Below are 11,068 nucleotides of genomic sequence, written 5' to 3' on the forward strand. Positions count from 1 at the left end.
CAGTCTGAATGAGTGTGGGGTGTGAGTGGCCCTGCAATGGAAGGGTGTCCTGTCTGCAGTGGGTGCCCACCTGTTGCCCTGAGCTGCTAGGATAGGCTTCAGTCACCTGCGACCCTGAATTGGAATAAGCAGGTTGGAAAAGAATTATCTTATCTGTTTTTATTAATATTTCTTAAATATATGTATAGCTTACATTTACTTCAATGTTTAATATTAGAAGTGCTTTCAGTCCTTATTTAGAAGTTTGGTGATCTTTTTGTTACCAGAAATATACCTTAGAAATTTAACTCCTGTTTATGTCAATAAGCCTATGGTAAAATTGGTATCGTTATACGTCATTTCGCTTAAATTCAGTTTCCAAGAACTACCAACGACGTTGAGGACGTGCTATGTTAAGCTTAGAGAAGAAGACAGAAGGGATATACACCATAATGTTAAGATTGACTATTTTTAGTTATCTATGATTTCCAAGCTTTAACATGAACCACTTTTATAATGAAAACTCAATAAAGTTATTAATATTTTAAGCCTTGGCTCAAAACATCTCCTGTAAGAAGTCTTTCCTCTTCAACATCATCCTCACCTCATTCTGAGGCTTCTCTTGAAATATAATTTGTACTCATAGAAATTTTCTTGTGGTAATTCACATAGGTTCTGCCTCACTAACTACACTGTATGTCTTTTTTGAGCACAAACTAGATCCTCTGTCTTTTTATTATCTCAGAGGGAATGCTGTACAGTGCTACTCAACACTCAGACCTTGACTGAGCCTGGGGATGGAGAAATGAATCAGATGCAGTGCTGCCACTGAGAAGCTCACTGTCCAGAAATGGAAGAGGATAAGGCACCAGAACAATTGAGCAATGTGACTTTTGCGACAAGTCTACTTTGGATTATGTACCATAGAGGAATAACACATAAGAAATGGATGCTCTACAGAAATCACAGTATGCTCTAACAGGGCCTTTTTCTTCCAAATCTGTCCTTTATTAACTCCCTAAAAAGCTGTGTTCATGATGCTGGGGATCTGAATTCTGCTAAAATCTCTTCAATCCTCTGTCTCAGTTTCTCCATCAACAATACAAGGAAGATGGCACTAATGTGTACCATGACAGGGACAACAGTTCTCCCTCTTCAGGGCAAAGCCTGTGAATTAGGAGGGATGAAGTCACTGCTCTGCTTCCCAGGATGAACTGCCACTTACCCAAGCCGGTGTCAGCCTCAAATCGTTTGCCCAGTAAATCTATTTGTTGGATGCGAGCCTGTGAGAGGACTTGATAGTGATCATTCAAATATTTATTCCAGATCTCAGAGACCTGTTGAGAAAGAAAATACGATCAGACAAGCAGGCCAGACCTTAGCCATCGGGCCAGCCAGCTTGGAGCGCAGCGCCTCTGGCCAGGTTTCCTGACAGTCTTCAGACTCCCATTCTCACTGTGTCTGGAGGCAGAGGTAGCCTTAGGAGCCCACACAGGCCTGGCTAAAGTGAGTGTGACAAGTGTTGAGCTACAAAGGGCATGTGGCAGGCTGACCTGGGGACAACCCTGGTGGGGTTTAATAACAATGGCTACCATTTGTTTGAGCACATACAACTAAACCTTTACATCCTCACAACATCCCCATTGAGGTCATATTCTTCTTATTGCCATTTTACAGAAAGATAAATTGAAGCTCAGAAAAGTTAAGATCGCACTTGACTTTTGTAAGAGCTGCTATGTGGCACAGCCAGGAATTAAATTCAAATCTGTCTGACTCTGAAGCTCATTCTTTTCAGCTACACCACAGTGCTTTCTCCTCACAAGTGGGTCTAAAATACGAATAAACAGTCACAGCAGGAGAGCCTATATCACACACAGAAATAGTTGCTTGCTAAGTGAGGCGTTACCGTATGAACATAACTAATATACTGGAAATAGTTTAAAACCTTTTACATACAAAATTGGAAATTTCAAAGTTCTTTCATGTTCTTTGTTCCCTTCGTATGACCTTTGAACAATAATTTTCCCTTAAAAATCTCATCTTCTCTATCACACACCTCAATATGCCCATATTAGCTTGGTCCTGTGGATATGACAGAGCATATATATATGGCAGTCTATTTGGAGCATTTGACCCATCACTTATTATTTGTTAATTGCTCCATGGATGCTAAGGACTAACCTATTTTGGTAGTAGAGAAACAGGAGAGAAAAGTGGAATGTATCATGTATCAGCCTGTGTGAACTTGGGCAAGTCACTTCATCTCTCGATGCCTCAAATTTCTCATGAATGAATCGACACCAGCTGTGAGACAAGGCCTGTGTCAAGGCTCAGCTCCCATATTCTCCAGCTCACCTTGGTGTACAGCGTGTCTGCCAGGTCCAACTTATTAAGACCATAGAAGATATTAGCCAGATGGAAGTAGCCTCCTGAGGTCCTGATGTCTTCTGTTCCAAATGCACAACTGGCAAAATAAATCTATAGCAAAAGGAAGAAGGAAAGTGCTTGAACTCTCTTTGTAAATCATATATCCCATAAAAGACTTGTATCCGGAATATACAGAGAACTTTTACAACAGCCCAATTAAAAAATAAGCGAAGGATCTGAATAGACATATCTCCAAGAATGCATACCAATAACTAATAAGTACATAAAATGATGCTTAACATTTTTTGTCATTAAGAAAATGCAAAATAAAATCATAATGAGATACCACTTCACACACACTAGAATGGCTCTAATCAAAAAGGCAGACTATAACAAGTATTGTCAAGGATGTGGAGAAAACAGAATCCTCGTACATCGTTGGAAGGAATGTAAAATGATACAGCCTCTGTGGAAAACAGTTTGGCAGTTCTCAAAAAGTTACTATATGACACAGCAATTCCATTATTTGGTATATGTCCAAGAGAAATAAAAACATCCACACAAATACTTGTATACAAATGTTCATAGCAACATTATTCATAATAGCCAAAAAGTGGAAACAACCCAAATGTCCATCAGCTGATGAATGGATAAACATATCATGGTATATTAATATGATGGACTACTACTCAGCAACAAAAGGAATGAAGTATTGATACACACAACAACACGGATGAATCTCACAATAATTTTGCTAAGTGAAAGAAGTCAGATGCAGAAGAGTACATATTATTCTGTTTATAGTAAATGTCCAGAGAAGGCAAATCTAGAGGGTATGAGAATGAGAAATGACTGCAAATGGATGTGAGGGATCCCTTCAAGGTGATGAAAATGTTCTAAAACTGGATTGTGCTGATGGCTTCCCAACACTATTATAAGTTTGCTACAAATCATTGAGTTGTACACCTAGAGTGGGTGAATTTTTTGGTATGTGTCAATAAAGCCATGGTTGTTTTTTAAATTTTTTTAAATTTTCAATTACAGTTGACAGTCAATATTAATTTCAGGTATACAGCACAGTGGTTAGACATTTATATCCTTTTTTTCAAACCTAGGCTGAGTAATCTGAGCTTGGTCTATTTTTTCTTCTTCTTCTTCTTTTTTTTTTTTTTTTTTACTTTTATTAGCATTTATTTGATGCTAAATTTACTCCCAGGCCATAAGTTTCTCTTCTTCAGTTTCTTCTGGGATATCTTTTTCTTCTGTGCAACTTCTTCTGGTTTAGGAACAATCTGCTCTTTTTCAGTAAGGATCATCTCAGCATGGCAGGGAGAGCTCAGGTTGGGGTAAATCAGTCCGTGAGCTTTCTAAGTTCTGCGCCGCATTTGGGGAGCTTTGTTCACCTGGATGTGCCCAATGACCAGAGAGTCTACATCTAAATCTTTAAGGTCAGCATTACTCTCTGCATTTTTAAGCATGTGCAGCAAAAATTCAGCACTCTTTTTAGGCCACAGACCCTATGTCCAGCCCCATTGTTTGGCATGGGCACACCTACCAACTCCACCATTGTAACAATGGAATGGCACACACTGCTTCTGTAAAATGACGTCCTTCAGATACTTGATGGCTTTTCGGATATGCATATGTTGAATGGCCTAGGCAGTTTCACGGGTGTTCTTAAAGTGAACACGGAGATTTGAACCTCTTGATTTGCATGAGTTTGTGGGGTTTTCTGGGTCAAGTAAATAACAAACCATTTTTGGAGGTCACCTCAGGCCACTTACAGAAGAGCTGAGCTTGGTTTAATTCTTAACAGTGTGACTCAGCTCAAGACAGAATGAGTCTCTGCCTAATTTGTCAGAGGGTGTAGAGTATATTTGTGTAAAGAAACAGATGAAGAAGTGTATTAGTCAGGCTCCAAGGTGGAAGTAGATGGTCCCCTCAAAATTATTTCCTGAAGATAGCTTAATGAAATAATTATTCACAGAGATGCAGAAAGGTTAAGGAACCAACAAGAGCTAGTGAACCACTAGGGATTATCGACAGCAAGAAGTTATTACCATCCCGACTCCTGAAAAAGCAAGGGGATAAAGCAGGGTTACCAGGATCTAGCAAGAGCTGCAGCTACGGAAGAAGGCTTCCTGACAGGAGCTGTGGTCATGGAGGAACACTGCCCCTGCCGGAACTGGGGTGGGGCAGAAAGGCAGCAGAGAGAGTAAATATCCCAATCTCTTTCTCCTCTCAACCTCAGTCCTCTGCCACTCCTCTCACTTTCCATACTCAACCAAAGCCAGAGAGCAATAAAGTCCAGGTTGTATTGCACACAGAGGTCAGCCTCCCAGGGCAGAGTAGGGCAGAGAATGGATTTGGCGTAAGGGGATATGGAGACTAATCAGCACAAAAAATGTTCCCAGTGGATTTATGGGCATTGTGCAAGTGGCCACCAACCAGAGGGAGGGTTGCCCAATGCAGAGGCTGAAGAGAGAACCAACCTGCCTAGAGACTTCAGTCTGACCCTTAACTTCATTCAGATTTCTCTTCTCTTTAGTAATATTGCCTAATACTGAAATCCTAATAGAAACCTCATAAATTTTGGAAGAACAGCTCAATCATTACTCTCATCATCCTATCTAACATTTGCACAGAGTTTTATAGCTTATAAAGAACTTTCATATACCACTAGCTCATTTAAATTTAATAACCACACTCCAAAGTGGACACATTGATGTTATTTATAAAAATAATAGCTAATATTGTCCTATTATTTATCTCTGCAATGACCCAAAGAGGCAGAGATAATGTTATGATTTCTGTCTTACAGATGATGAAATAGGTTAAATAATTGTCAAAGAATATATGGCTGATGAAACTACAGAAATAGAACTAGAAGTAAAGCCCTTCTCTTAACAGCACACTGTTCTGCTTCCTCGGAACAGTGGAAGCTTGGGGAAATGATGTGACCTGGCCAAGGCTGCACAGCCAGAAAGTGGAAAGGCTTGAACTCAGGTTGTTAGAATTGTGTTCTTGCTAATATCCCACCAGTCAGTTGTAAACAGAAAGTAATTGAGAGAAATGCTCAGTTAAAAACAACAACAACTAAACAGAGTCACGAGTATAAGAATAAACATTTAAGTGTTATAATTTAGCTTGTTTACATCGTTGGCCAGATGATAACGGGCTTCCTCGTAGTTTTCCTTAGCCATACAGAGAAGTCCCAGGTTCCGATGCAGTAAAGAGTGGGTGGCATAAGAACATTCAGTTGATTTGAGGACTGTCCACTGGGCTTGGGATAGATACTCCTCAGCCTGGACGATGTGGCCCAGACCTGCCCAAAAGAAGGAAAGAGGTTTATAATTCATACCCTGGCCAGAGAATACATAATGAAATATGTCACCATACATTCACTCATTTATTCATTGACTCAAACATTTATTGACACACAAAAACTCATACATAAATGTTCATAGCAGCCTAATAATAATAATCAAAAAAATAAAAACAAATGTCCATCAAGTGATGAGTAGATATGCAAAATGTGGTCTATCTATATCCATGAGTGGAATATTATTCAGTTATGGAAAGGTATGAAGTACTGATACACACTATAACATGATGAACATTGAAAACACATTGCTAAGTGAAAAAAGCCAGACACAAAAGTCCACATACTGTGTGATTCTATTTATATGAAATGTCCAGAAGAGGCAAATCCATGAAGACAGAACATAGATTGGTGGTGGCCAAGGACTGTGCGTATGGGGAAATGGGATGTGACTGCTAATATGGGTATGGGGTTCCATTTTGGGGTAACTAAAATGTTCTGGAATTAAACATAGTTATAGTTGCACAATTTTCTGAATTTACTAAAACCATTGAACTGTACTTTAAAAGGGAGAATTATGTGGTATGCAAATTGTATTGCAACTTAAATATACATGTATATTTATGTACCAGGCATTATGTTGAATGATAGGACTAAAAGATGAATCAAAGCCATTATCCTTGAAAAATTTATAGTTGGGTTGGGGGAATGAATATGTGACATGAAAACAAATATATTCATAACATAGTATGAGTGCAACAATAGTGAAATCATAAGATTTGGAAGTGACAGAGAGTGTTTCATTCTATGGGTGAGGTGGACAAAAACAATGGAGTGGGGAAAGGTATGGTCAGTACTTTGGACTGAATGTTGTTTCCTCCAAAATTCACATGTTACAACAATCCCTAAAGTGATGGTATTTGGAGGTAGGGCCTTTGGGAGGTAATAGGTCATGAGAGTGGACACCGTATTACTGGGATTAGTGCCTGTATAAGAAGACACACAAGAGATGATCTCTCTTGGCCATGTGAAAATATAGCAGGAAGCCTGCTATCTACAAGACAGTAAATAGGCCCTCACCAGACACCAAATCCGCTAGTAACTTGATCTTGGACTTTCAGCCTTTAGAACTGTGAGAAATAAATGTTTGTTGCTTAAACCATCCAGTCTATGATATTTGTTATGGCAGTGGAGATAAGACAATCAGGAAAGTCTGAGCTGGGTTTTGAGAATAAATAGAAGTTTTCCAGATAGATGAGGGAGACAGCATCCTAGGCAGAGGTAACACATGCAAAATCATGAAGCTATGAAATAGTATGCCATATTCAGAGAACTATATATCAATTAGTCTGGAACACAAAATGTGAGAGACAGAGTGGCAGGAAGTGAGGATAAAGAGGTAGGCAGGGGACAGATTATCAATGGCTTAGTATGTCATGCCAAAGAGCTTGATGCATGTGGATAAAAATTAAAGGATTTTCAGAATGAAAGAGAGAATTAGATTTAGATTTAGAAGGCTCGTCTAGAGCCAATGTGGAGCAGAGACCAGAGAGAAGGAAGAAAAGTGGAAGCTTCACCAAAAGACTTTTGAAATAGTGAAGCACTGATAAGAGCCTGAACTAAGGCAGTGACTGAAGATAGAGTAGATATGAAAAGACGTTTAGGAGCTATAATGGACAACGCACAGTTATTAAGCAAAAGTCACCTTTATTTCTAATATTCTTATACTCATGACACTTAAAACTTTTTGTTTAGCTGTAAAAATACATAACAATTGCCTGCATCCCTGCTTGCCTCTTAGGGAGCTTGTCAGAACTGAACAGAAAACTACTGACAGGCTTCTGCAGAGCCAGAGGCACGCTGTGTGTGTGAAGTATTTCATGTGATGGATGCTGCAGCAGAAATGGCACCAAGAAAGGGTCAGAAGATGAGGACATGAACCCCTAGTGAATCAATTTTCTGTTCTTTGTCCTTCCTCCCAGGCCTAGTTAAAAAAAAAAAAAAAACCATTATTTTATTTTAGTTGTAATGATCTGTCACTGAAGTAAAGGAGAGATGAAGAACCATCTACAAGAGGAAGTAAGTAAATTTGCTTGACCGAAGCTCAAACTAACATGGGAAACTAATGTGGGAAGATTCTAGATTAAAGCAAGAAGCCTATACCCCTGACCTGGCTCATGGCAAGTCGCATCTTCCATGTAGGTTTTGTTATAAAATAAGAGCTTTAGACTGAGGTCCTCTCAAATTTAAAGAAGAAAATGACTCTTGGCTAAGATTGTTTAGATAGAGAAAAAAATTGGTAGAGGGTATTGACAAAGACTAGAAATTTTAAATTTTCTTTGTCCAGTTCTCATTCAAGGAGGCAATACCAAAGAAGGATGGCTCCAAGGCCAAGCCTTACTAGTGTCTAAACAAGCATCAATCCCAAAGGAAAAGGTATGCCTGGGAGAAAAAAAACTATGAGGCTGCAAATTCAGAGAATGGGGTACAGTGAGGTGAGAGGAATGGGCTGTTATAAGCAGGTCAGAACTAAAATTGTGACTAATGAGTGGGCACATTCAGGTATGCCCTCTTATGCAGAGTGCTTACCTGGAGAGGCATAGGGATGGAGTGGAGGTAGTAGAGATATAAAGTTGCCTAAGGAAGTGAGATTATCTAAAGGGTGATCGTAATAGTATGTGGAGTAGATAGAGAAAGGATAGTCCATTAAGGAGCAGTAGAACTTGCCTGAAGGGTGAAACAACAGGCTGACACTGGGTTAGTGGCAGATCTGAAAGACATTATGGGGGAAGATTTTGCAGGACTTGGTGATGAAAATAAAGAAACACAGAATAAAGCAGTCACAGATGATTCAAAGGTGTGGCTGTGGGGCATGCAAGAGAAGAAAAGGAAATCGGTATTTCCTGAGGGCCTGTTCTTTGCCCTACACTATGCTAGGCCATTGGTATCTGTGATTTAAGTCTGCCAATAACCCTGTGAAATAAATATCTGAGGAGGAATTTACAGAGGAGGAAACTCATTCATTCAACCATATATTCATCTAATTTACTGAGTACATGTTGGTATGTACTCAGGCATGATCTCTGACCTCAAGGAGCTTATAACCAAGTGAAGTAGGCATACAATAAACACACAAAAAATGAAATGCTATGAAGGAAATGAACAGAACACAGTAATCTTAAAAAAGCAGGGAGAAACCTACTCTGTTTGGATGATTAAAGAACACCTCTCTGAGAAGGTGACATTTAAGCAGATACCTGACAGTTGAAAAGAAGACAGACATGTACAAGGGAGAAAAGAGCATTCCAGGCAGAAGGAACGGTACATGTGAAAGCCCTAAGGTAAGAAAAAGCTTGATGCCTGGGATCACCCAACCAGTAAGAAAGAGTTGGAATCTGAACCCAGGCTCTCCCAGTTCCAAAGAGCTGACAACAGTGGGGGAAGATGAGTAAGATGGCTCCTCTTTGAAGAGTTACTAAAAGTATCATTTCTAGTTATTAAAGTTCCAAAGCTTTACTTAAAAAAAAAAAAAGGCTGAATACCTGCTATTTTCCCACTCCAGTCTGCAGAAATCTGTAAGATGGGAAAAAGAGGCATGTGTACAGGGATGTGATTTATTTAGACTTTCAAAAAGGTTGGCAAGGTTTCAAATCAATGACCGTGGGAATTATAATGAAACCTTCCATTTAGACTGAACTTTCTAGCTTGCAAAGCACTTTCATGTTCATTACATACAAATTCATTTAATCTTCAAAACAATCCTGTAAAGAGGACTCGGATTCAACAAGTGCTTACAGAATGCCTACTCTAGGTGTCAGGTATTATAAGAGGGGCTTTTGAGTCCCTTCTGGGCCCTAAGTACTGTTCTGGGAGTGAAGACACTATGATGAGTAAGAATAGATACAGTTCTAGTTCTCCCTGAGCTTATAGTCTAGTGGAGGAGAGAGACTTTAATCAAACAATCTCATCAGTGAATATATAATTATTATTGAAGTAAGTACCTAGAAAAAAGGAAGAGGTTTCTAACTGGGTACATAAAGAGAGACTCGACCCAGTCTGGGTGCTTGGGAAAGTCTTCTAGACAATGGAGCGGTAACTCTTGAGCTGAGACCTGAAGGATGAATAAGCATTGGTTAGGTGAAGGGGAAGAGAGAAGTGGGAAGAGTGGCTAGAGAAAAGCCTTCCAGAGTAAGGAAGCATCACAGTGCTTCTGAAGAAACGAGAGAAGGCCAGTGTACCTAAAAGGAAAGAGAAAAGAATTCAAGACAAGGTGAGAGAATTCATAAAGCCTGGACCCATAGGTTGCTTTAGGAATTTGGTCTTTAGTGGAGTGACTTGATCACATTTTGTATAGAAGCCAGATTAGAGGGAGGCCAAAGATGTGTAGAGATCAGTCGGCAGGCAACAGTCCAAATGAGAGATGATAAGACTTAGGCCAGGGTGGCTCTTCCAAAATCCCAGAGCTAGCCAGTGTCAGAAATAATCAGAACCTGGGCTGTATTTCCTTGTCCAGTACTCTTCCCAAGGAGGGACAGTATAGAATGAGAAGTCAAACTTGAATGGGGTGAGGAAAGCATTCTTGCAGTTAAATGTCCTGGTATGTGGAGTCAAAGCCCAAACTAGTGAGGAGGAAGCCCATGTAGAAGAGGTAGAACAGAAGGAGGAGTCAGCCCCGAGTGGAGAGGAGGGCATCTGCAAAGGCAGAGGATAGGGTTGGAGATGGGAAGTTGGTTCATAAAAGGGAACTAATTAAATATGTAAACATATTAATGAAGAAAGAAGCCAGTATTTTCACTGTCAGAGAAAGGAACTACCAATATGGAATGGGAGAAAATTACATTGAACTTTGTGGTAGTTTTGGACTGGATTTGGTGTTCTGGTATGGACCCATGGTCATATATACATAAAGAGATATATAGATACAGATACATAAAAATAAATTTAGATGCAATGTATGTAGGTGTATAAACATTATTATATTTATACATATTCTTTAACTCTGTCCACTGAGAAGGCCTAGGAGCAACCATACTCTAACAGCAATGCATATGTCTAGTGCACAACTCTTGGCTTCTGAATTCCATTTTCCACTAAAGAAAATCAAGGCTCCTTGGAGATATGTTCCAGAAGGCAGAAAAGTGATCAAAGAACAAAGGAGATGTGTCAAAGAGACACAGAAGCCAGCCTGAATGGGCTGCCACTTACCAAATCAGGGACAGTTTGAGCATCCAATTAATGATAGTAAGGGAGTACAGCTCATCAACTAAAACAGGAAACCAAGAGTCTATACTGATAAAAAATAAATAATGAATATATTGAAAGTTTGATGAGAAATAGGATAGTTATATATTTTCAAAATACTGCTCCCCTTAAACTACTTATTAATTGCAAAGAAGGGAA

General features: G+C 39.4%; 1 protein-coding gene and 1 pseudogene across 2 annotated transcripts in view; both read right to left on the minus strand.

Moving 5' to 3' along the window:
* ZMYND12 (zinc finger MYND-type containing 12) overlaps nucleotides 1-11,068 on the minus strand; it is a 29,941-nt gene that overhangs the window by 6,921 nt on the left and 11,952 nt on the right. For both annotated transcript variants that reach the window (XM_025050831.1, XM_006903995.3), the window contains exons 4-6: nucleotides 5,502-5,671; nucleotides 2,335-2,457; nucleotides 1,205-1,316 (exon numbers count right to left, since the gene is read on the minus strand). In XM_025050831.1, the coding sequence (XP_024906599.1) occupies nucleotides 1,205-1,316; nucleotides 2,335-2,457; nucleotides 5,502-5,671 (405 nt within the window). The remainder of the gene's footprint in view (nucleotides 1-1,204; nucleotides 1,317-2,334; nucleotides 2,458-5,501; nucleotides 5,672-11,068) is intronic.
* LOC107195949 lies at nucleotides 3,537-4,353 on the minus strand (annotated as a pseudogene).

Source organism: Pteropus alecto, unplaced genomic scaffold (genome assembly GCF_000325575.1).
Source record: "Pteropus alecto unplaced genomic scaffold, ASM32557v1 scaffold170, whole genome shotgun sequence".
Classification (NCBI taxonomy): domain Eukaryota; kingdom Metazoa; phylum Chordata; class Mammalia; order Chiroptera; family Pteropodidae; genus Pteropus; species Pteropus alecto.